Genomic DNA, 26,891 nt, shown 5'->3' on the forward strand with positions numbered 1-26,891 from the left:
ATAGCTTGGCTGCACCCAGCCTCTCCCCTGCCCTCCTCCTCTCCTCTCTGTCTTCTGCTCCTCTCCTCTCTCCCATCCCTGCCCTGCCGCCCCCCCCCCCCTCCCCCCCCCCCCCCACACACACACACACGCACACACCCTGACAGGCCCTGGGGGAGGGGGTTGGGATGGGATCCCGCTCAGCCCTCCCTCGGTAATGGACTCATAAAACAGTAGAAAGGAGCTGGAAAACAAATGCCCAGCCCTGACCAAGAGTGTGTCTGAGCCAGGGGCGTTCCTGTTAGTGCACTGCCTGTCTTCTTGTTAGTACAAGTATGGGAGGAGTGGACCCCGTCCTTGAGATATGTTTGGACTTCAGAATGAATGTTACCTGGTAACAGTGAGGGCTCTGGAGCCGTGGAGCTGTGGGCAGGGGGTCTGATGTGACTGATGTCAAGCTTCTACAGTCACACAAATCAAATCCTTCATACACAAAACCTACACATACAGATCTCCTACCCCAACCCTCATACCCCAGCCCTCCTACCCCAACCCTCATACCCCAGCCCTCCTACCCCAACCCTCATACCCCAACCCTCCTAGGCTCCTACCCCAACCCTCCTACCCCAACCCTCATACCCCAGCCCTCCTACCCCAACCCGTCTACCCCAGCCCTCCTACCCCAACCCTCATACCCTAGCCCTCCTACCCCAACCCTCATACCCCAACCCTCATACCCCAACCCTCCTACCCCAACCCTCATACCCCAGCCCTCCTAGGCACAAGGACAATATACAGAACAAGACTGGGAGTAGATATGGATATAGAAAATGAAGGATAGAATTCAGTCATAGGTACATTATTTATGTGTTGGATTTAAAATGATCTTACATTCCCTCAGGATCACCTCCAGAGAGCGAGGTATGGAGTTGTAATTTCAGCTGTTTTTTTAAATTTTCAGTAAATTACGTGGAGTATCGCAATATGTATTGTATCATATCACAATGTATTGTGATACGTATTGTATCGTGAGGTCCTTGCCAATACTCACCCCTACGTTCTACCTTGCTGTTTGTTCAGCTGTGTGTGTACTGCTGAGTGTGTGTGTGTGTACACTGCTGCCACAGGTAAAGCTGTACAGGTAGCAGGTGAAAGCAGAGGACCAAAGACAACCTCCCTGGTGTGTTTGTGCGTGCGTGCGTATGTGTGACTGAGATGACCTTTAGCTTGGCCATCTTACCTGTTTGGTTAGTGTTTGTGTAAGTGTGTTGGCTGACACTTGCGTATCTAGCAGTTCATGCTCAAGTGTGGTCTGGATCCCAGCCAGAAGCACCCAGAGATGCACGGTGGTCTGGATCCCAACCAGGAGCACGCAGAGATGCGCGGTGGTCTGCTCTGTCTTATTCACACACCCCTAGAAGTCTAACTCACCGTGACTGAAAGTGATAAACATCACACACACAAATTGCAGGGGCAGAGTATATTTATACAAAGTGTCCACAATTCACATAACAACTGCTTTACTCATGTTCAGTACAGTAATTGTGTTGAAGGGCCTTTTGTCTGTTTTGGTTTGCTTTGATCGCACTATTATTTTGCCTGGCTATAAATAGGAGAACACAGGTACCAGCATAGGAAGAGACTTTGGTGAATTGAAAGGGAATTGGTGGGACAAACCAGTTTTGATTCTATATTTAGATGTTCACTTGTTCAAAACAATGTTTGTGTGTCCTCCTTTGTCATCAGCTGTTTTCCTTCCCTGGTCTAAAATAGCAGCTGTCGCCTCGTCCGCTGTGCTGGGCGGTGGTGTCTGGCCTCTTGTCCCTCTCAGACTGCAGCCAGGTCAAATGAAAGCCTTTTTGGAGCAGCAGGTAAAAAGCCTGATGATTGAATAAGGCAGTTGCAGGCATCTAGATGCTGGGCAACGCTAGATAAGGATGCTTACTGTTCTCAAATCACCAGGATGGGGCTGAAACACTGTTGACAGGCCATTCTCTGTGTGCTCCAGTTGCATCACAATCTGTCCAAGGTGTGTCCTGTTATCATCTCATATCGTTTTAGGATTCTCGTTCAGTTTAACACGCAATGGTCATGGTTTTAGTGTTCTCGTTAGCGCAGAGAGAAATGGGGAAGGAGAGATCAGACCAGACGCTGATGAATCTCCCACAGCATAGCTCGAGACTAGAGTACCGGTTCTGCCACTCAAGCAGGTGTGGGTGTAAAGACACTCTAGTTATGTGCAGACGTGATGTTCGTGTGATACGCCTGGTTTCGGTCTTTGTGTCCCATGCTTCCCAGTGGGTAGTGAGGCTGGCTTTGTCCAGGGTCCGCCATCACTCAGCACCAGCAGTAGGCAGTAGGGGAAGGTTGGAGCTGGAGGAGCAGCAGTCCAGCCTGTCCCGCCTCCTCAGCTAGCTGCTCTAGCCTTCCCTCCTCAGCTAGCTTCTCTAACCTCCCCTCCTCAGCTAGCTGCTCTAGCCTTCCCTCCTCAGCTAGCTGCTCTAGCCTTCCCTCCTCAGCTAGCTTCTCTAACCTCCCCTCCTCAGCTAGCTGCTTCTAACTTTCCCTCCTCAGCTAGCTGCTCTAGCCTTCCCTCAGCTAAGATAAGATATACTTTAATAATAATCCCTGTGGGGGAAATTTTGGATGCTGAGATTTGGGATGATAAAATGTAGCTGCTTGTAGCCTCCCTCTTCAGCTAGTTGCTTCTACAGTAGCCTTCCATCCCCAGCTACAGTAGCTGCTCAGCTAGCTGCTCCTAGCCTTCCATCCCCAGCTACAGTAGCTGCTGTCGCCTTCTCTCCCCAGTGCTGCCACCATGATGGATGACATGCTCTGTGGGCGGGTTAGCTCATCTCGTCGTGTCCTCCACAGTGATTAACTCCTCCAGACCAGACGCAAGTCAGACTGCTGGCAAAAGGCAGCGCTACCAAAAACAGGCATTTACAGAGAGGACACTTCAGCTTCACTCGTTTCGCTCGGTTGGAGGATGTTTTATAGTTCCGCATTGTTGTAGTGTTTTATGGAGCCAGAGCCAGTGGAGCGGCTGTTATCAGCAGGACATGGAGTAGCTGCATAAGCATGTCAGTGAATAAGGAGAGCGGCTGCTTTTCCTGTGGAAAATCTACTGATTCTATTTATAGTATCACAAAGCCTCTTAGATTACTAGCTAGTGTGTGTCCAGTAGCCGTCGGTCCATAACTTTTGCTCTGGGGGGTGTTGATATGCTGGTCATAGTCCATAGATGCCAGGAATAACTCAGGCAGGCATCATTAAGAACGCCTCTTCCCTGGAAAAGGCCATATATTTAAATGGTCTGTAGTGAGGGCTGTGGCCTGAGTGGAACGATAAACCAATCACTGAAACGTGGTCAGAGAGAAAGAGAGGGAGAGGAGAGGGAGAGAGAGAGAGAGAGAGAGGACTAGGTAAGGAGAGGAGAAACATGACCTCAGGATGTTTGATACAGCTTGGTTGTTGTCGTCTTCCCTTATCCTATCCTTGCTCCTGCGATTCCTTGTGCGGCTACAAGGTCTTTCTGGTGATAATAAGGAAGTACACGGTCTAGTGCCGACGTACATTAAAAGGGCTGCTCACTGATGGCCCTGCCAGGGCAGTTCTGCTTGGCTAACCACCTCTGCCTGTTCCTGTTCTGTAGCCACGCCCTCGAGCCACACACGAGGACGCCGGTAGGATTTGTTGACAGCAGCAGCCGGTGACGTCATCACCACCACTACCGTTTGAACTACAGACGGCCAGCTGCTGTTGCAGTTCGTTCCCTGAGCACCATAGGTAATGGTGTCGGCCATGTTAGAACGCACGCAGCACCACCGCTGCTGCTCGTTAAACCTGCGCACAGCCCACCCAGCCCAGCGCTTTATCGGTCTGGCAGGAGATGAAATGAGAACCAGGTGGAGCTCTGGGCCTCGGGAGGGCCCTCCGATAGGCGCTGGAGATGATATCAGCCCCTCCCCGCCTGCGTTTCCCTGAGAACATATTACTCCTTTCTTCTCCTCGTCCTTGACCCGGCCATGGTCTCAGAGCTCCGTTACGCTCAGCTGTTCAAACAGCTCGTTTCATCTAATGGCTACGTGATGCCTCTCTTTGCAATGGTTGAAAATTGAGTCCAACGTGCGGCGTTCACCTCGTCTCTGACGGGCTCTCCACAAGGTGTACTGTACCATTTACTGTACCGTTTAGCCACCGCCGTTACAGAAGAGGAAGACAACAGCAGACGTCCCGGTGAGGGCGGGGAGACGACGTGGCTGTCGATGTTCATGTGCCCAGGACTCTGACAGAGAACAGCAGCCATTAGAAAAACACAGGAGACGCAGCGTGATCCATGTTTCCCGCTTCCTAGTACTGTGTGTGTGTGTGTGTGTGTGTGTGTGTGTGTGTGTGTGTGTGTGTGTGTGTGTGTGTGTGTGTGTGTGTGTGTGTGTGTGTGTGTGTGTGTGTGTGTGTGTGTGTGTGTGTGTGTGTGTGTGTGTGTGTGGAGGGGGGGGTGGGGTTAGGCATTGGAAAGCGTGGCCTTGTGTGTGTGTTGACGGAGGGAGAGGTGGAGGGAGGGAGAGGGGGTGGAGTGGGGGGAGGAAGAGGGGGAGGGAGGGTCTGCAGGATCCTGTGTCAGGCAGCGGGACGGGGGGCAGGCTCCGGGCGGAAGCGCTTCCCTGGCAGACGGCCAGAGCCCCCGGCCAGCTCCATCATCCCCCCTTTGTCTCCGGACGCCGGAGCACAGAGGGGCCTTCAGGGCGGCGTCCGGGGGGAGCGTACGCTGGGCTGCTCTGCGTCTCCTGTCACTGGGGGCCGCTGCGTGGCTCGGACCGGGCCTCGTCTTCCGCAGCTTTGTGCCCCGTCCAACCGGTAACAATAGGATGGAACGCACGCCGGGGATGTCTGTCTGTCTGTCTGTCTGTCTGTCTGTCTGTCTGTCTGCGAAATGACTTCCTGTTGTTTACTCAGTCCCAGTCCCTGCTCTGTGTAGAGACTGTATGTGTAGGCCAACAGCTCCTTTACAGCATCCATCCATTATCTGTCTGTCTGTCTGTCTGTCTGGCTGGCTGGCTGATTGGCTGGCTGGCTGGCTGGCTGGCTGGCTGATTGGCTGGCTGGCTGGCTGGCTGGCTGGCTGGCTGGCTGGCTGTGGGTCATGATGGTGTTAAATGCCCCCTCAGACCCAGCTGTAGGAGGGGGAGGAGCCCAGTGTGATGGCAGGTGTGTTTACTTGAGTCAGGTTGTGATGGGAGGAGCTGTTTTGTCTCCGAGCCGCTGCTCTGTCTCTGCGCTAACGCAGCAGGGATATCAGCTCAGGAAGTACGTTAGGGGAGGAACACCTGCCTAAGCAACATCCCCCCTCCTCTCTCTCACACCACACACGCGCTCTAGAACACCAACCCCCCCCCCAAACACACACACACACACTCCAACACTCAAAAACACACATGTACACCACCACTCATTTCCTCTGAACTCAATTTGCAGTTCGATCACAGCCAACACCTAACTGTTACAGCCCAACTGTTTGTACCCTGTTTCCATGGGAACATTGTGTGCTAAACTTACTGAGGTTAAAACGATCTATTGTATGAATTTACCAAGAGGCACTGAGGAAAATATGATGAAACTCAACTTATATATGCTGAATGTTTTTCATTTACATTTTTATAAAAATGTATGTTTAATAATTTAGTGTTCACCATGAATATAATACCACTGGCTCTGTTGGGGGTGTCCGTGTTGTGTTGTGACCGCGGGGTTTTGGTTTGTGTCACAGGCCTGGAAGAAGCGCTGGTTCATCCTCCGTAGCGGGCGGATGAGCGGAGACCCGGATGTGCTGGAGTACTACAAGAACGACCACTCCAAGAAGCCCATCCGCGTCATCGACCTGCACTGCTGTGAGCAGGTGGACGCCGGGCTCACCTTCAAGAGGAAGGAGTTCCAGGACAGCTTTGTGTTTGACATCAAGACCTCGGAGCGCACCTTCTACCTGGTGGCCGAGACCGAGGACGACATGAACAAATGGGTCCGCTCCATCTGCCAGCTCTGCGGCTTCAACCAATCAGAGGAGAACCACGGTATGACCCCTGAGTCAACCCTGAGTCTCCTCTCTCTCTTTCTCTCCCATCCTCTCTTCCTCCTCTCTCTTTCTCTGTCCATCTCTCTCTCTGTCTCTCACACTCTCTCTTACTCACTCTCTCTCTCACTCTCTCTGTCAAGTCAAGAAGCTTTATTGGCATGACGTTTCATAATAAAGCGTGTTGCCAAAGCAGAAAGACATTCATATAAATAATACATTTATATTAGTTTACCTCTCTTTCTCTCTCTCCTTTTCTCTCTTTCTAATTTTATCTCTCCCTCTCTCTTCTTTCTCTCTCTCTCTCTCTCTTCATCTCTGTGTATCTCTGTGAATCTCTCCATCTCTAAGCATATATAGCAACTCAGTACCACTCTGTTCTCACCTCTCCCTTCTGTGTGATGGTTCTATGCCCCTGGGGATCACAAATCAGGCCGGCCCTGGAGAGGATCGCATTACCAGTAATGGGTTCCTAAGAGGGCAGGCAGGGACTCTCTGTCTTCGTGGTACCAAAGAACATTTTTAAGGTTTCCTTGTTCATTTTCTACAGAGGCTCTTATTAATGAAACTTGATTCAAGATCAACTTAAATGCTCCACGAATGAAAAATTCGGCTTGGGCATTCACCCACGCTGCAGCCACAAAGCAGCCACATACGCTCACAGAAATGTGTGGCCTAGTGCATCCATGCAAACATAAGACGATTATGCGTCCATGCAGCTAATCCTCTACTTTCTCCAATGATGATGGGAAATTATTTTGCTCTGTATTGAAAAACACAAAAACGTATTATACCAGCTGTGTTTTTTCTCCATCTCTGTTGTGTGAGAGACTAGGACGGGCGCCTCTGTCCGTCTGTGTGGCCATGTCTGTGAGTGTTCTGGATCTCCTCCTGGTTGGTGTTGTTAAACACAGGGACTGATCTCTCCTGATCATCTCTGTCACGCTGGTAATGCCGGTCTGAAGACTGAATACAACCCTGTTAGCAACAAGCTCATTCAGCACATAAAGAACACATTATTTTGCCAGCTTGCCACAGATCGTGGTCGACATCTTAATCTAGAACATGAAAAAGAGAGAGACAGAGAAAGAGGAGGATGGATTGACCGATGTGTCAAGGTTAGTTTTTCAGTGCTGTTGGATGAGGCAATATCATGTTGGTCACTATTGAGGGAAATTTCACATTGTGTAATAATGCATGAGAGGGAGATTAGCTATAATCCCATTCTGGCATAACCTTCAGATTATTTCCTCACCTTCAATTAATCCATGTGTTCATGGTTGATGATCTGTAATAGCCTACCACTTAAAACAGCAGATGTTCGATTGAACAGTCATGGTGTGTGCGTGTGTGTGTGGGTGCACACGCGCGCACAACAGTATAGCATGCATAAACGTAAAATAGACAGGTTGGTCCACTTGTGGGCTACGACTAAGCCGTTGCTCAAATGTACAATACAGCGGTTGGTAGCGTGGAGGCGCACGAGCATTGAGCAATTCCCCTGCGTGCCTCCTTAGCTAGTTAGCAGGTATTCTAGCTAGCTAGCTAGCTAATTCTAGCAAATAACAATAGCCTAGCTAGAATAGTAGTTAGTTCGCTAGTAAGAATGGTAGTCAGTTCTCTAGTAAGAAGGGTAGCTAGTTCACTAGCTAGTACTGTTGTTAGCTAATTAAGCCAGTTGCTAGTAAAACTGTGTTGTTGTTAACTGGTTTTGCACTCAGTGTTGTCTCGTCAAAGTTGTCACCCTCAAAAGCACAACACTACTTTTCTTCTTTTCTTGAAGCGTGAATCAAGTGTTTCGGACGCTAAGTGGAAGCAACAGCTGTATTGTATTGTAGCCTATGTGGCATATAGCCGTAGACCACAAGTGACCAACTTATCTATTATACGTTTGTGCCATGCTAATGGGTTCCAACTGGGGGGTGTGTGTGTGTGTGTGTGTGTGTGTGTGTGTGTGTGTGTGTGTGTGTGTGTGTGTGTGTGTGTGTGAGAGAGAGAAAGCGAGAGAGAGAATGTGTGTGCTGGCGGGGTCAAGCAGTAGGCCTAAATGGCATACTGGATCTTCCCTGTTTCAGAGGGATGAGTCTCTGGGTGGAGGGAGGGAGGGAGGGAGGGAGAGAGAGAAAGAAAGAGAGAGAGAGGGCTGAGGTAATGACAAGGCTACATTACAGACTGCGACCCTTTGGCATCGAGCTTCACATCATGTCATACCTCTGTTTTCATCATGTAATATAGTCATATACCTCTGTTTTCATTTAAGGCTGCATTCTCAGCTGTTCTGCTGTACTTTCTTTTTGGACTCTACTCTATAGTACGTCAGTCTGGACCACCAGGTCACTGAGGTACGCTCCGTGCCATTCAGTGACACTCTCAGGCGCAAAGAAGCAGTGTGAGAAACTCTGGACCTTGGGTGGAGCGATGAGAGAATCCTCTGCGTGCTTTCTGGCAGTCAGTCTCGGGCCATTCCAGCCCAGTCCCAGCCCGCCAGACGAGAACCCTATCTGACCTTCTCCTCGAGAGGGAGCCAGCTGCATCTGCTTGTTCACACATACAGCAGTACACACCTCCACACATGCACGCGCACACACACATGCGCACACGCACACACACACACACACACACACACACACACACACACACACCTTCATCTCGGTTGACATAAGCCAGCTGCCCCGTAAAGGGGAGTTGGAATCAGAGCTGTTTATGGGCTGCGATTGCCTCCTCCTTCAGAGGGTAACGTAAATCCTCGCAACCACAATGCAAATCTCCCCACCCCTCCTCACCGTACCCCTACGCACCCCTCCCTACCTCTCCTCACCCCTCCCTACCTCTCCTCACCCCTCCCTACCCCTCCTCACCCCTCCCTACCCCTCCTCACCTCTCCCTACCCCTCCCTACCTCTCCTCTCCTCACCCCTCCCTAACTCTCCTCACCCCTCCCTAACTCTCCTCACCCCTCCCTACCTCTCCTGACCCCTCCCTACCTCTCCTGACCCCTCCCTACCTCTCCTGACCCCTCCCTACCTCTCCTCACCCCTCCCTACCCCTCCTCACCCATCCCTACCTCTCCTCACCCCTCCCTACCTCCTCACCCCTCCCTACCCCTCCTCACCCCTCCCTACCCCTCCTCACCCCTCCCTACCTCTCCTCACCCCTTTTTTCAGCGAGCGGAGCGGTAAACATGTTGATATTCTTGGTGTAAGGGAACGGGGGGGAGGGGGGTGATGACTAACTATGGCTGAGTGAGCTTTCACAATGTCCTCTATCTCTGCTCTACGGCTGCTCTGGCTGCTCTGCTAGTGAGCGGTGCTCAGACAGACAGCGTGTTACCAAACACAAAGGGAACTCCCTCTCCGAGGGGTGAAAACAAGTCCTGCGATTGCCTCCTCCTTCAGAGGGTAACGTAAATCCTCGCAACCACAATGCAAATCTCCCCACCCCTCCTCACCGTACCCCTACGCACCCCTCCCTACCTCTCCTCACCCCTCCCTACCCCTCCTCACCTCTCCCTACCCCTCCCTACCTCTCCTCTCCTCACCCCTCCCTAACTCTCCTCACCCCTCCCTACCTCTCCTGACCCGTCCCTACCTCTCCTGACCCCTCCCTACCTCTCCTGACCCCTCCCTACCTCTCCTGACCCCTCCCTACCTCTCCTCACCCCTCCCTACCCCTCCTCACCCATCCCTACCTCTCCTCACCCCTCCCTACCTCTCCTGACCCCTCCCTTCCTCTCCTGACCCCTCCCTACCTCTCCTCACCCCTCCCTACCTCTCCTCACCCCTCCCTACACCTCCTCACCCCTCCCTACCTCTCCTCACCCCTCCCTACCTCTCCTCACCCCTCCCTACCTCTCCTCACCCCTCCACACTTTTACTCTACATGGGGCATAGAGCCACAGACCACAGGTGACCAACTTATCTATTGCACGTTTATGCCATGCTAATGGGTTGCAACTGGGGTGTGCGCGCACGTGCGCCTGTGTCTGTGTGTGTGTCTGTGTCTGTGTATGCGTGCGCGCACGTGCGTATATGTGTGTGCACCTATATGTATAACCCAGCGATGACCCCATGTCTACTGGGCGGATAGCCTCAACAAGCCACGTCCCTCACAACAAACATCAGCTGTTATTTCCAGCAGGGAGGATCACGTTGTTTACATGCGTCCACTGTGACAGCATCTGCATTTCATGATTTCAGCGAGCGGAGCGGTAAACATGTTGATAGTCTTGGTGTAAGGGAACGGGGGGGAGGGGGGTGATGACTAACTATGGCTGAGTGAGCTTTCACAATGTCCTCTATCTCTGCTCTACGGCTGCTCTGGCTGCTCTGCTAGTGAGCGGTGCTCAGACAGACAGCGTGTTACCAAACACAAAGGGAACTCCCTCTCCGAGGGGTGAAAACAAGTCCTGCCTGATTAGTCATTCTCCCGAGGCATGGGCAGCATCTCAGAGAGGATGGGTCAGACGGTACAGAGACAGTACAGTCAAGAGTACAGTAGTCAGAGTACAGTACAGTCAGAGTACAGTGCAGCACAGGGGGCTGGAGGAGTGTGCGTTCACAGCCTGATAGTCCTACGACCAGGTCCAGTCTTTGTGAGTGTGTATCTGCCTGTCTGTCTCTGTCTGCCTGCCTGTCTGTGTTCCCCCCTGCGACCACTCTTTCCCTCTCTGGTCCCTCTCTGGTCCCTCTCTGGTCCCTCTCTGGTCCCTCTCTCCCTCCCTCCCTCTGTATTTCTCTTCCCTCTCAAACTGTGTACTCTACCCCCCCCCCCCTCTCTGTCTGTCTCTTTCCCTCTCCTCTCTCCCTCTCTACTCCCTCTCTCTTTGCCTCCCCTCTCTCATCTCTCTCTCTCCCTCTCTCCTTTCTCTCTCTCTCTCTCTCTCTCTCTCTCTATACCCCCCTCCCAAAGTGCCCTTCACAGCTATTGATTTTAGTTGTGATAACGAGCCTCCATGATGTGGCGAGGTCAGGTTGCTGATGTCTCTCTGCTGCCAGGCTAGGGCTGCTGCGACATCCTAGAATACCTCAGCCGGTTACCCCAGAAACGGGGGACGTCATGCTCACCCACCGTCACAGGAGCTCTCTGAGAAGGAAGCCAACCAGCACCACTCATTAATTCTGTGGAAACCAAGTAATACCACACATTTAGTTTCTTGGAAACAAAACCACGCAGGAAACGCATGGTTAACAACACCATGCACTGCACAACATGTACAATTTTGTTGTACATGGTAACAGCCTGTACCAGCTGGGTGGTAGAGGCTTGGGTGACAGGGTGTGTAGCACCCGATAATGTAATAATTAACTGATAATGTAATAACGCCTGATAATGTAATAAAAGTTTGACTTAACTCAATCGAAAATGTAATAAAACCTGATAATGTAATAACTTAACCAATAATGTAATAAGGTATTACATTATCAGAAAAATGGTATTACATTATCAGTCAGGAAATTTTATTACATTATTGGTTAAGTTATTACATTATCAGGTTTTATTACATTTTCGATTGAGTTAAGTCAAACTTTTATTACATTATCAGGCGTTATTACATTATCAGTTAATTATTACATTATCGGGTGCTACAGGGTGCGCTTCAGATAAGATACACTTTAATCATCTCCGGGGCGGGGGTGGGGGCATTATATCATTGAGAAGGTATAGAATAGATTAGGAGTAAAGAATAGACTGCACATAGAGGAGTAAAACATATATACAATATACATACAAGAGTAATAATAATAATAATAATAATAACAATAGTAGTAATAATAATAATAATAATAATAATAATAATAACTTTATTTGTATAGCACATTTCATACAAATAAATGCAGCCCAAAGTGCTTTACAACAGTGAATTTACATGCAGAGTGCTTCACATAAAAATAGACATAAAATGAACAGAAAGCAGGAAAAATAAGATGGAAGATAAAACAATAAAAGAAGATAAAGATAAATCAAGTAAAATACAACCTTTAAAAAAATCTTGCCAATTCAATATCACAAAGCACCAACATCCTCTTCATATGTTCCCACAGATTATGCAATAATACAATTGGCAATGGTTCCAAACCTATTCAAGTAGTAAAATTTACCCTGGACTAATAGACCATTTAACACAATACCCGTCTATGTGTCCAGATTTCTTCTGAATGTTCGTAAACCTTGGTTAGGTGTGACCCAGTCTCCACCTTCCTATTTAACACAATATCCATCGATATGTGTCCAGATTTCTTCTAAATGTTGGTTAGCTGTGACCCATTCTGCACCTTCCCGAGAGTCAAAACTATACACACAAGGCACTGTTACAGTAAAGTGACAGGTCATATAGGGGACAGGTTGGGGTCTCAGGCACTGTTACAGTAAAGTGACAGGTCATATAGGGGACAGGTTGGGGTCTCAGGCACTGTTACAGTAAAGTGACAGGTCATTATAGGGGACAGGTTGGGGGGCTCAGGCATTGTTACAGTAAAGTGACAGGTCATTATAGGGGACAGGTTGGGGGGCTCAGGCATTGTTACAGTAAAGTGACAGGTCATTATAGGGGACAGGTTGGGGGGCTCAGGCATTGTTACAGTAAAGTGACAGGTCATTATAGGGGACAGGTTGGGGGGCTCAGGCATTGTTACAGTAAAGTGACAGGTCATTATAGGGGACAGGTTGGGGGGCTCAGGCATTGTTACAGTAAAGTGACAGGTCATTATAGGGGACAGGTTGGGGGGCTCAGGCATTGTTACAGTAAAGTGACAGGTCATTATAGGGGACAGGTTGGGGGGCTCAGGCACTGTTATAGAGTCTGATGGCTGCTGGCACAAAGGAACATCTGTTCTGTTAGTATATAGTGGTGCTGTTGACTGGCTGTACTGACTGTTGTGGTGGTGTTGACTGGTTGTACTTGTTAGTACTGGTTATTGACTGGTTGTTCTTGTTAGTACTGGTTATTGACTGGTTGTACTTGTTAGAAGTGGTGTCTTCTTCTAAAGAGGACAGTCTCTGCTGGTTTCCTTGTCCAGCCCTTATAAACAGGACTGTGCTAGTTTCTTATAAACAGGACTGTGCTGGTTTCTTATAAACAGGACTGTCTCTTAGGGCTGCACAATTAATCGTGAATTAAACGAAATCGTGATTATGACCTCCGCGATTAACTAATCGCAAAAGGCCCCAATTAATGTGATTCATAATTTTGCTTTGAATTGACTGTGCTAGGACTACACGGACGAATCACAGGCGCTTATGCTGTCTGACCAATCACATGCATTCCCGCTGAGTGCGCTGTGTACAGCAATTTCACTGAGAAGACAGATAGCAGTAGGTCAAGACAAGTGTCACAAGAGTACCCGCAGCCGTGAGTAGTGAAAAAATGAGCGAAAACGAGGTCAGTGAGAAAGGGATCAACGTCTGTGATTTGGGAGCATTTTGATTAGTATATATTAATATTATATATTGGATATTAATCACAATTATTAATCGCAATTACCATTTTGAAGCAAATAATTCATATATTATTATGTTTTGTCATAATCGTGCAGCCCTACTGTCTCTACCGGTTTCTTATAAACAGGACTGTCTACTGGTTTCTTATGAACAGGACTGTCTCTACTGGTTTCTTATGAATAGGACTGTCTCTGCTGGTTTCCTGGTCCAGCCCTTATAAAGAGAGGACAGTTTCTCAGCTCCATTGCCGCCCTTCAGGTGCAAAGAAAGACGAGAGAGAAATGCTAAGTTTTTCCAAAATCAGCATTTCTGATCATCTGGTCAGCAAATGTCAAAATGGCCCATGAAAAGAAAGGAGGCCCATTCAAACAAATGAAATGGTGTAGTGAGGTGTGCTGGGGTGTGATAGACGCAGCGCCAGTTTAAGGAGTTTCAGAGACACAGGGGAGCAGATGGACAAGGCTAGCAGACGGCTCAGAGGATTCCCATCAGCTTGCAGACACTGAATGACAGGCCAGCCTAGGTGACCCGCTCAGGTGGTCAGGGTTGTGGGCAGTCCCGGCCTCCTCAGTGCTGTGTTGTTGTTGTTGGCCTAACAATAATAATAATAATAATAATAATAATCATGATACAACGTATGCTGAATAACGAATTAGGCCTACTAGTTAATTACTAAGATATACACCCTAATTTGGAAATGTACCCCATGAGAACCTCACCCCAGTGTTACGCTCTCCATCCAGCGTGACGCCTAGCTCTCTACACATCTCTCTCTCTCTCTCTCTCTCTCTCTCTCTCTCTCTCTGGGTAATGTAGGTCTATTCTCTCCACTGTTGGCCACAGCGGCTAGTGTGGTCTGTTCCAGGTACTGTAAGGCTTTCTCTTTTCCCAGTGAGAGAGTAAAACCCAACCCTGCTGAGTTTGGTGCTCCTCCTAGTCTCCTGAGCAGCTGGATCTCCTCCATGCAGATGTAGGGTCAGAGAGGGCGGGGGATACAAAAAAAAAAAAGAAGTTGCTTCTTGTGAAAAAAGCCCAACTCTGTGATTCATCAGTCTTGACAAAGCAAGGCCTTTTAGGCAATTGATCTGTCAGCATTTTGAGGCAAATTGATTGTGTGGTCCAGGGTGGCGCTGCAGGACCGGCGGACAAGCAGGGAGGGAGGGAGGGAGGGGGCATGGAGGTGGAGGAGGGGGGGCATCTAGGGAGGGAAGGTAGGGTAGGGTGAGGGAGGGGGTAGGGGGAGAGGGAGAGTAGGGTAATGTGATCAGAGAGTCTTCAGTCCCTGCTCTGCTCTGGGGGTGGAGGGGGGATGGGGTCACTTTGTTGATTAGACCCTAGCCAGCAGCAGCAGGAGCAGAAGCTCTCTCCAGCCTCCAAAGCTCTCTCCAGCCTCCAACAGCCGGCCAGGGCAGCACTGCCACCAGCCTCCGTTATCCGGCCACGTCCGTCTCTCTTAAAGCTCCCAGCATTCCCAGCGGCTGCTAACTCCCACCTCGGACTGCTGAGGCCTGGGTTCCCCCGTTCATGGGACTTTCGGTTCCTGTTCGCACGCGAATGGGGCGTTAGCGTTGTGCAAACCCGTGAAGTTTTGAGAACGCTGCGAGGGGTGTTTTCGTTGGCGTTTTCCTGGATCCCGCCCTCGTGTAAACAGGCGTAGGCGATCTCGTTTTGATAACGATGAAGCAGGCTCGGATATTTTACATTTAAATTGTAACACGTCATTTTAAAGCTCATAATGTGATTTTAGGATTCAATGTGATTGCTTGGTCAAAATACTCTTGTCTGACCAAGATTATATTAGCTGAGGAAGCTTGTTAGACAAAAAATAGCCTATAGGCTATATAATATTAATAAAATAGACTACAGATTACCTAATTATATGATTTAGGGTGGCTGATTTGCCTCCATTATAGTCACGGGAGCGTATTTTGAGCAGGGTGCTGACAAAAGGGTCTGAAGTCCAGCCTCTAAAATGCATGGTTGCGCAGCATTGTCAAATGTAGGCCTATCATTATTTCATTTTGTTAGGCTATCTATTCCATTAGATTATGTTCAGCAATTCTAATCTGTTCTGTTACTCGTTTTTGCGTTATAACACAGCAGCAGCATTATATAATGTAGACAGAGTTCCATGTCCAAACATACACTAGAAAAGATTTTGAAAAGTCTGACACCCTCTCACATTTAGATGTGGAATTTTTCGTCACAGACTATACGGTTTTGAAAAGACTGGGCTCATGCAGGTCATTTGCATTAAGACTAAAAAATTCATGATTTTATTCAGACATTGGAAAGTGCATTTATTTAAATAATTTAGATGGATGGACATTTGGATTATGGAAAAAGATCCGGGGCGGCTGTATAGCTCAGGAGGTAGAGCGGGTCGTCCAATGATCTTAGGGTCGGAGGTTCGAATCCTGTCTCCTCCTGTCTACATGTCGAAGTCATGACACAGAGCCCCAAATTGCTCCCAAGGAGCAGGCTTGCCTTGCATGGCAGCTGTCACCATTGGTGTGTGAATGTGTGTGTGAATGGGTGAATGAGAGGCCATTGTAAAGGGCTTTGGATAAAAGCGCAATATATATACTCTAAGTGCGGTCAATGTAGCATACAGGGTAGAGCAACTTGAGGTCAAGTGGAAGCGAGCTGAATTGGAAGCACCTGGTCTAGCAGGCCTACATCAAAAGAAACAACAACAACAGTAATCATAATACAACTTATGCTGAATAACGAAATTTACCCATGAGAACAGACTGACCAAGATTCCCTTTGGTTGAAGACAGGCAGCCCTAAATAAATGCATTCTAAACAAATAATTTTTCAAGATTATTGTCAGGGTCTGTGTATAACAGACACGCGCATGCCCAGTGTTTATAACAGACACGCGCATGCCCAGTGTTTATAACAGACACGCGCATGCCCAGTGTTTATAACAGACACACACATGCCCAGTGTTTATAACAGACACACACATGCCCAGTGTTTATAACAGACACGCGCATGCCCAGTGTTTATAACAGACACACACATGCCCAGTGTTTAACTTTCAGACACACACATGCCCAGTGTTTATAACAGACACGCGCATGCCCAGTGTTTATAACAGACACACACATGCCCAGTGTTTATAACTTTCAGACACACACATGCCCAGTGTTTATAACAGACACGCGCATGCCCAGTGTTTATAACAGACACGCACATGCCCAGTGTTTATAACAGACACGCGCATGCCCAGTGTTTATAACAGACACACACATGCCCAGTGTTTATAACAGACACACACATGCCCAGTGTTTATAACAGACACACACATGCCCAGTGTTTATAACTTTCAGACACACACATGCCCAGTGTTTATAACAGACACGCGCATGCCCAGTGTTTATAACAGACACGCACATGCCCAGTGTTTATAACAGACACACACATGCCCAGTGTTTAACTTTCAGACACACACATGCCCAGTGTTTAACAGACACGCGCATGCCCAGTGTTTATAACAGACACGCGCATACCCAGTGTTTATAACAGACACGCACATGCCCAGTGTTTATAACAGACACGCACATGCCCAGTGTTTATAACAGACACGCGCATGCCCAGTGTTTATAACAGACACGCGCATGCCCAGTGTTTATAACAGACACGCACATGCCCAGTGTTTATAACAGACACGCGCATGTCCAGTGTTGCAAATGGTGTTGCGATAGCGTTTCCATGTGACCCTGATAACTTCTGGCAACACTGATGAAACGTGTAACTTGGAGGCTGTTCTCGTTGTCCTTCTCGTTGCGTAACCCAGGCCTGAGTCTGAGGGTCACAGGGCCTCTTCAGAGGGGCGTGTGGTCAGCCGGCGGCCTGGGGGCCGGCCCTGTATCTGGCTGGAGTCTTCGGTCAGGGAGGATGTATCTGAAGTTGATTTGAGGCCCCCACTCTCTCTGCCTGCCCAGGGGCAAATCTCCTTAAGTGCAATCTCGTAGAAACGTTATGGAAATTGCTTCTTCTTTTTTTTTTTTTCTTTTTTTTTTTTAAGAATGGGGGAATAACTCTGAAATTGGAGGCAGATGGAGAGATGGACCTCAATGTTCAAACTCCACCTGAGGAGAGGAGATGCGGGATGAGTCTCAATCTCCATAAAAGCATGTGGTCATTTCAAATTCATGACCTTCCTTTTAATGCATTCCCATCATATCCCCCCACGCCAGGGCGTAGCCGGGCTGGGTTCTATTTTTACACATGGTAGATCGCAGCGTCGTACGTCCTTGTCCAGCTGGGAGAGGATGCAGGGGGAAACGCGTCCTCTACAAAGACGTCCTTGTCCTCCCGTGTCCAGTGGGGTTCTAATTCCTTCTAATTCCAGGGGGCCTCTTTCTATTAGATCTCCCTGGTCCCTGTCCCCTCACAGCAGAGGAGACACTAGGTGATGGATTACAGAACATAATTGGAAAATTGCTCATGAACTGAGTCACTGTTTGACCCAGAATAGCCATGTTCTCGACCGGCCTAGCGAAGGAGTATTTAAACGCGTTGCCGTTTATAATGATCTGAGACATTCGATACAGCACACAGCTTGGGGATGCAGTGTCAAATATCCTGTTTTATGTTGCTCGGAGGGCGACGAACCTCAGGACAGCCAGATCATAGTAGTCCTGTGAGGAAGCCAGTATTCATTGGGAAGTTTCGCCCCTTAGTAGTGTTTTCTTTCAAATTTCTTAAGCCGTTTTAGAGATGTATTGTGTTAATATTATTTTTCTGTAGTTAAATGTGCGGCAGCTGCGGGGCCTAGCAGTCGGTTCATTGATCGTTCCACGATGGCAGCTCTCCGGGCGCACCGCTCTTCAGTCAGCCCTCAGATTCAGACTGCTCTTCAGTCAGCCCTCAGATTCAGACTGCTTTTCAGTCAGCCCTCAGATTGTCGCATACAAACACTTGTATGTATGTATGTATGTATGTATGTATGTATGTATGTATGTATGTATGTATGTATGTATGTATGTATGTATGTATGTATGTATGTATGTATGTATGTATGTACGTACATTCACACATGCATAAGCGCATGCATGCACACACACGTGCACACACACTCACACACGTTTTTGTGACCAACTTCTGCTTGACTCTTGTTGGAGGAGCCATTTTTATGGCCCAGTCTGGTGCAGGAGAGCCATTGCAGCAGCACAGCCTCTCTACGGTAGCCCCATCCCCTCTCTCTCTCTCCTCTCTCTCTTTCTCTCTCTCCCTCTCTCTTTCCTCTCTCTCTCTTTCTCTCTCTCTCCCTCTCTCTCTCCTCTCTCTCTCTCTCTCCCTCTCTCCTCTCTCTCTCCCTCTCTTTCCTCTCTCTCTCTCTCTCTCTCTCTCTGTCTCCCTCTCTCTCCTCTCTCTCTCTCTCTCTCTCTCTCTCTCTCTCTCTCTCTCTCCACAACAGATCAATATATCTCGCCCTGGCAGAGAGCCTGGCGTTCCCAACTCTAGCCTGAGAGCTTTAACAGAGCTGTCTGAGGAGCATGGAGACCCTGCCACAAAGAGCCCAGGGAGAGCCTCCCTCTTAACCATGGGCAGCTCCTGGCTGAGAGTCCCTGTCTGGGGGCATCTCTGCTGTCCCCTGGGCCAGAGTCCCTGTCTGGGGGCATCTCTGCTGTCCCCTGGGCCAGAGTCCCTGTCTGGGAGCATCTCTGCTGTCCCCTGGGCCAGAGTCCCTGTCTGGGAGCATATCTGCTGTCCCCTGGGCCAGAGTCCCTGTCTGGGAGCATCTCTGCTGTCCACTGGGCCAGAGTCCCTGTCTGGGGTACGATGACCACGCCTCCTCTCCCCGCAGGCTGGGATCTGACCTCGTTCAGCTAACCGTGCTTCAGTGACCATCCCACCCCACCCCACCCCGACCCTGCCCGTTAGTCACAGTGGTCATGCTCGTCCCGGGTGGTCATCCTGACACACACACACACACACACACACACATCACAACTGGTTTAAGAATACCATAATGAACCTTAGTCCATCTCTAGGCTGATAAAGATTGTGGTCCAAAGTGAGGAGTAGGTTAGTAGATATATTAATGGAACACTCCATTCCTATCTATTACTGGAAGTGTGAGGTTCTTAGTTTTTCTTTTGGCTTTCTGTAAAGCTACCTTGTTTAGCTACAGAAAGTCTTCTATCAACTGAGAGCTTTTTGTCAGAAAGCCAACGAGGGAGACTTTATGGTTTTGTTGTTGTTGTTTTTTTTTTTGTTGTTGGTCCCAGCAGCCAAAGCTGCACAGCACTTTGGGTGGATCATTTGGTTGCCCCATGCTCCTCCTGCACCTCCTCCTTTACTCTCCCCCTCCTCCACCTCCTCCAGACCTCAGTGAGTGAGCGAGAGGGGGGTCATGTGCGCATCCTGGTTCTGGCTCGCTGCCCGGTCTATTTTCAGCCCGTAGGCCTGAGACTGGCCTCCTCTTTGCAGCCCCACAGAGCAGCTATCGGAGATGTCAGTCAGAGGCAGCGCGAGGGAAAGGCCACGCCGTTCACACAGGGCCCCCCCACCCCACCCACCCTCCTACACGCGACGGGGGGCCACACGGAGCACAGAAACACGGCCCCCAAACACCACACCAGGGCCTAGTATTCTGTGAACATGTGCTTCTGTGAACTGACCCCATCTGCCCCCCCCCCCCCCCCCCCAAAAAAAAGACAGAAGGATCCTCCTTTGTGCGGAGCCTCTCGTGTCAGACAGCTCTCTCGTATTGATTATGTTTAGAGGGCACACTGAAAGCTATTGAATACGAGCCTGCATGGACGTTACAGCTTAAAACCTCCAATTGAATTTCTCCGCCCTCTGACTTCATTGATCATGGAGAACAGCTGGAGGGCTTGGGATTCTCCAGGCGTACCGCAGCATCGAGTGTGACTGAGACACGGGAGCGTAGAGCACCATTGACTTCCTCCATGTCTACTGTATAGTTCAGCGTAGAGCATGACTGAGATACTGCAGCATAGAGCATGATTGAGACTCAAAGAAATGATGAAGTTGAGAAGTTTAAGTGACCTCCGAACTAGTGCATAATAATATACAAACAGATCAAATAATGACAAGGTGTGGGACGCGCCCCTGGCCTTGTGTATTTAACATACAGTAGGTAAGCCTATGTAAACCCTATGGTGTCTTACATATTCACCTTACCCCTCGGCTTAGGAAGAGTAAATAAAAGAATCATTTAACAAATACAAAACATAACTACACTAGAAGCTAACAACGACAGAATACCCAGACAAGGTGTGGGACGCGCCCCTGGCCTTGTGTATTTAACATACAGTAGGTAAGCCTATGTAAACCCTATGGTGTCTTACATATTCCCCTTACCCCTCGGCTTAGGAAGAGTAAATAAAATAATCTTTTAACAAATACAAAACATAACTACACTAGAAGCTAACAACGACAGAATACCCAAACAATAGGCTCGCCAAATCAAACTAAACAGGCACACAAAGAAACGGGTCGACCGCCAATGGGGAGACAGTTCCCCTGTTGTTGTTAGCTTCTAGTTTAGTTATGTTTTGTATTTGTTAAATGATTCTTTTATTTATTCTTCCTAAGCCGGTTTATATATTTGTGGACTGCATCCGGATTGGACAGGAACAGCTGTCAACAGATAATTGGCCAAGCAGACGGGATGGGAGCCTGAATGTTGAATGACAGGGAGAGTGAAGACAGAAGGACACAAAACAAAAACACCCAGGCAGGAAGATGTGTGGACATAACATCCATGTGCTGTATATACTTCAGCGTAGAGCTTGGTTGATATCATCCATACTTCAGCGTAGAGCATGGTTGAGGTCGTCCATACTTCAGCGTAGAGCGTGGTTGAGGTCGTCCATACTTCAGCGTAGAGCATGGTTGATATCATCCATACTTCAGCGTAGAGCATGGTTGATATCATCCATACTTCAGCGTAGAGCATGGTTTAGGTGGTCCATACTTCAGCGTAGAGCATGGTTGAGGTCGTCCATACTTCAGCGTAGAGCATGGTTGATATCATCCATACTTCAGCGTAGAGCATGGTTGAGGTCATCCATACTTCAGCGTAGAGCATGGTTGAGGTCGTCCATACTTCAGCGTAAAGCATGGTTGAGGTCGTCCATACTTCCGCGTAGAGCATGGTTGAGGTCGTCCATACTTGGCACGTTGCAGATGATTATGACAGAGACCAGGCAGAGATTAGTTTGATTCTTTCTTCTGAGGTTTTAACTCTTTCTCAAATGTTTGACTTTACATGTTGAGCCAGTAATATCTCCTCTCTCTCTCCTGCTCTCTCTCTCTCTCTCCTATCTCTCTCTCCTCTCTCCCCACTCTCTCCAATCTCTCCTCTCTCTCCTCTCCTCTCTTTCTCTCCTATCGCTCTCCTCTCTCTCTCTCCTCTCTCTCTCTCTCCTCTCTCCTCTCTCTCTCCTCTCTCTCTCCTCTCTCTCTCCTCTCTCTCTCCTCTCTCTCCAATCTCTCCTCTCTCTCTCCTCTCTCTCTCTCTCCTCTCTCTCACCTCTCTCTCTCTCTCTGGTTTCAGATGGACGGTCGTCCACGGCCCACCTGCCTCGCTCCCTGGCCTCGGACGTCTCCGGCTCGCTGCCCCCACTGATCGGCGAGCGCAAGTCGTCTGCCCCCGTCCACTCCAGCCAGCCCGTCCTGTTCACCTTCGACGTCCCCGTCCGCCACGCCCACCATGGCTCCCTGTCCAACAGCGCCCCCCAGGACTACCTTCTGCTCCACCAGTGCATGAGCAGGAAGACGGAGGGCGCACGGTAAGCCCCGCCCCTGTGCCGCATCGACCTCCCCGTCTGCGCCGCGGCACATCCTGGTCCTCGTCTGCAGGGAGGAAGGGAAGCTGCACGGGCTCAGGGGTGTGTGATAATACACACGTTAAACCAGCTTCCGCCAGGCCAGGGTGGCAGGGTAGTGTGTGTGCGTGCGTGTGTGTGTGTACGACCAGCCTATGGGCTCTAGCGTGAGAATGAGTAGCCAGACTGTTTGTGTGGAATGCAATCCTCCGAGTTTACCATTAACATTCAGCGCGGCCGGCGCTGCCATCGTGATTCCCAGTAGCCCCGGCGGCGCCTCCGTCCGGGGGCAGGTCTGTCTGTGTGGTAGATGATCAATGGCCGACGCTGTAATTCATCACCTCCGCGGCCCGGAGGGTTCTGGGCGGAGCCGCCTGCTGGACCCCAGCGCCCCACTCACCAGATACACATCAGTCTGCTCCCCGGAGCTGCTGTCACCGAGGAATCACAACCTGACCATCCTGGTCCGCCTGTCATCCCTCTCCTCTGTCATCCCTCTCTCTTCTGTCATCCCTCTCTCTTCTGTCATCCCTCTCTCTTCCGTCATCCCTCTCTCTTCCGTCATCCCTCTCTCTTCCGTCATTCCTCTCCTCTGTCATCCCTCTCTTCTGTCATCCCTCTCTTCTGTCATCCCTCTCCACTGTCATCCCTCTCTCTTCCATCATCCTTCTCCTCCGTCATCCCTCTCTTCTGTCATCCCTCTCCTCCGTCATCCCTCTCCTCTGTCATCCCTCTCTTCTGTCATCCCTCTCTTCTGTCATCCCTCTCCTCCGTCATCCCTCTCTTCCATCATCCCTCTTTTCTGTCATCCCTCTCATCCGTCATCCCTCTCTTCCGTCATCCCTCTCTTCGTTCATCCCTCTCCTCCGTCATCCCTCTCATCCGTCATCCCTCTCTTCTGTCATCCCTCTCCTCTGTCATCCTTCTCCTCTGTCATCCCTCTCCTCCGTCATCCCTCTCCTCCTCCTGATCCATTCGTCAAGGCTTGCGTTCATGACGACAGGGCCGCCTCAGAGAGCATCAGGGGAGGTCCGCGTGGTGTTAAATCATTCCGAGCCCCCCGGATAATCCATAATCCCATTAGCACATGATAGATTATGTGGCTGAAGCATGTTCTAGTCGATCATTATCATGATCAAGGTGAGCCTGAGGATGAGTCATGTGGAGGTAGTTCAGATTTTTGGACTTTTGGATTATTTATGATTTACCCATAATGTTGTTGATTGATGGAGAACATTTTCAGCTGATTCCGTGCTGCCTCTCGTTCGGGCGTTAGCGCATGCTAATGCTAACGCAATCGAACCGAAATGGTTAGCATTCAAAGAAAACTCACTTATAAACACTCCAAACAAGTAAGGATCGGCAGATAAACTACAGTAGACTCCTCATCAACGTCTTTTGAACATTGTTGTTGTGTTGTAGTAAGAGAATAGTCCACTCTTCTGTTCCTTGTTGTGAAGACAATGTGCCGGCTAGTTACGATAGCATGTCGCTAACGCCGGAACGAGACATGGAGTCAGCTGAAAATCTGCTCCAACTCTATCAATTAACAACATTATGGGTAAGTCGTAAATGAGGCTCTACAGTATGTCCAAAATTCTGAACTACCCCTTTAAAGGAGGATGCGCCCACCACCACAATCCTCTCCTCTGCAGTCTCTGTCCAGGCAGCTCCAAACTCCAGGGTCCTCAAGGTCAGCTACTAGTTATGAGCTGAGATAAATGAGCCATGTCCCTTGGGTGCCACCCAGGCATGGAGAACTGTGGGAAAGTTTAGGAGGCCTAACCCTCACAACATGGATGCCCTCTTTCTCTCCCTCCCTCCCTCCCCAAACCCCACAGTCCTCGTCCTGGCCAAGGAGGTTATATGAGGTCCTGACCAACACTTCAGCTCTCTGTGTCAAGATCCACATAGAGCCATAACAGAAGCATTCAGTCCCTGTAAGACACTGAAATAAGGAAATATCTGTTTCTCCCAAGGCGAATGCCTAAACCTCAGTTAAACATGCTTCTTTTGTTCCTCTGGCTGCTGACAAGAAATACTGCACTCACCTCTAGTGGCCACATGTGTTATTACATAGATAGATTCCTCTATCACTATGAGGCTTAATTCATGGCGTTTAAGAGCCATATGTGAGATGCTGGCAGTGGGGATAGTGGCAGATGTCTACAGTATCTGTGAGGGAGCTGTTGTGCCATGTTGAAAGTGTGCATGATGAAGACTGACAAGTGTGTGTGTGTGTGCGTGTGTGTGTGTGTGTGTGTGTGCGTGCGTGCGCGTGTGTGTGTTTTCAGGAGCGCCAGTTTCTCTCAGGCCTCTCGCGGCAGCAGTCTGTTGGTGGGCAGCGACTCGGCGGTGCAGAAGCTGTCCCACGGCTTCTCCCACTGCCTGGACGGCATGGGCGCCCAGCTGCACGGCTTCTACAGCCTGCCCAAGCCCGGCAAGCACCACCCGCCGGCACGCCCGGACTCCCCCCGGGAGGCCTGCTACGTGCTGCCCAGGGGCTACAGCTCCGAGGGGCCCGCCCACGGCGCCCTGGGCGACCTGGAGCTGGAGAACGAGGAGGTCTACACCTTCAAGACCCCCTGCAACGCCCTGGCTCCCGGGCACGGCGGCGGCGAGCGGCAGCCCGACAACTACGACCTCCCCACCCTGCCCGGGTCCTTCTACCAGATCCCCCGGACGTTCGACAAGAACCACAACGCCCTGGTGCCGTCCGAGTCGCCCGGCGCCACCCCGCCGCCGCGGCCACCCAAGCCCAGCCAGGGGTCGGAGGGGCGCTGGGGGAGCCCGCAGAACGGGGAGGTGACCACGGCTGCCTCCGTCATCCCCAGGAGGAACACCCTGCCCGCCGTGGAAAACATCAGACTGCACCGAGGTAGGGAGAGAGAGAGGGAGAGAGAGGGATGAAGCTGTGACGGCCCACTGCCAGATTCCCACTTCCCACTCTCATGCCGTTTAATCTTTATTTTAATTCACAATATTTGCTGTTTCTGTTGGGGATGTATGTATGCGTCCCTTTCATGAAAGACTCTCTTGTTGCACGGCGCGGAGTATCAGCGTTTCCTCTCTCTCTCTCTCTCTCTCTCTCTCTCTCTCTCTCTCTCTCTCCATCTCTCTCTCTACGGATTTATCACTAGCAGCTGAGCAGAGACAAAGAGCCAGTCTGGCCGACGCTGTTCTGCTGAGCCGCTAATGAAATTCAAGCCATGTGGCCCTCGCTCCAGAATGCCTCGTTCCAGGCTGATAAGCAGTAAAAAAAAAAAAAGAGAGAGAGGGAAAAAAAAGAAAGAGCAGAGACACAATGCTCGGCCTCTCAGTACATCGTGTTCCATGCCAGGCCAGGACAGGACAGCGCGGGGCAGGCTCACAGACAGGAAGTGACCTATGACCCCCTGTCGCACAGGCCAGCGGGCTGTTCGCACACCTGCGCCGCCACCCTTGCCCAGGGACTAATTACACGGCAATGAAGCAGATAATGAGATGCCGGGTGTATTTATTCCATCTGGGGAAACATCGGTTTACTTATTCACACTTGGTCTGGGAGAAACGACAGGTGGTTTACAGTAAAGTGGCTTCTCCTCATATGATGCTGGATGGACGTACAGTAAGCCTGCCTTTGGCTCTGACTTGGAGTTTCAGGAGAGGAGCTAACGTTTTCGAGTTGTAAAGGCAGTGGTGTTGATTGTCCATTCTGGCGTCTCTCCTCAGGCTCTTCCTTTGAAACTAACAGCCACCACCGTCCAATCTACTTCAACAACTCAGGGCAGTTGGTGGAGTCAGACGGACTCAGCTCCTACCTGGTGAGTCAGTCTCTCCGCTCGCTACCCTCGTTGCAACAGCAGTACTTTCCCAGGAAACAGATTAACAGTAGTTTTCCGGTCTGTCAATGAACAGTTATTCTGTTAGCGCACAGTAGTTTCCCCACTGGCGTGGGTCAGATAGTGCGGACGTCTAAGACCGCCGGACCGTGTCTTGTCCCGACAGAGAACCAAGACCCCTCTGACCCGCTCCGACAGCGGCGACTCGGAGGACAACTACGTGCCCATGAACCCCGGGTCCTCGCCGCTCAACGCCGCCCAGGCCGACAGCCCCAAGAACATCTACATTCCCATGAGCCCGGGGCCCCACCACTTTGACTTCCCAGGGTTCTCTGCCACCCTGCCGGCCCGGATCGGCAGCAGCGCCTCCATGGGCCACCGGCCCGCGCGCCTCAGTGACATCACGCCGCCTCCCATCAACCGCAACCTCAAACCCAACAGGAAGTGTGAGTTTTCAGCCAACGTGCAGTAGCTCTCTCCGATCTCGACATGGGGAAATAGAACTGTTACTGATCACACGTGGTATCTGTGTGAGGAGAGGAGACTGAGGAAGATTCAGGTTTTATATTCAACCCCCCCCCCTCTCTCTCTCTCTTTCTTTCTGTCTCCAGCAAAGCCAACACCTCTAGACCTGAGGAACAATGGGATTATCGATGAGTTGCCATTTAAGAGTCCAGTCACCATGTCCTGGACCCGACCCATGTGAGTCTCCTACTGTATCCTCATCCTACAGTAGCTGCCTCCTAGCTACTGCCTCCTAGCTACTGCCTCC

At 50.1% G+C, this 26,891-nt stretch overlaps 1 protein-coding gene across 1 annotated transcript in view; it reads left to right on the forward strand.

Moving 5' to 3' along the window:
* Positions 1-26,891, forward strand: part of gab2 (GRB2-associated binding protein 2) — a gene marked incomplete at both ends in the record, with an annotated part of 38,500 nt that overhangs the window by 9,908 nt on the left and 1,701 nt on the right. The window contains 6 exons of the mRNA XM_084437999.1: positions 5,750-6,050; positions 22,028-22,262; positions 24,593-25,176; positions 26,010-26,101; positions 26,286-26,565; positions 26,731-26,821. Of these exons, the coding sequence (XP_084294125.1) occupies positions 5,750-6,050; positions 22,028-22,262; positions 24,593-25,176; positions 26,010-26,101; positions 26,286-26,565; positions 26,731-26,821 (1,583 nt within the window). The remainder of the gene's footprint in view (positions 1-5,749; positions 6,051-22,027; positions 22,263-24,592; positions 25,177-26,009; positions 26,102-26,285; positions 26,566-26,730; positions 26,822-26,891) is intronic.

Source organism: Borostomias antarcticus (assembly GCF_949987555.1).
Source record: "Borostomias antarcticus genome assembly, chromosome: 1".
NCBI lineage: Eukaryota > Metazoa > Chordata > Actinopteri > Stomiiformes > Stomiidae > Borostomias > Borostomias antarcticus.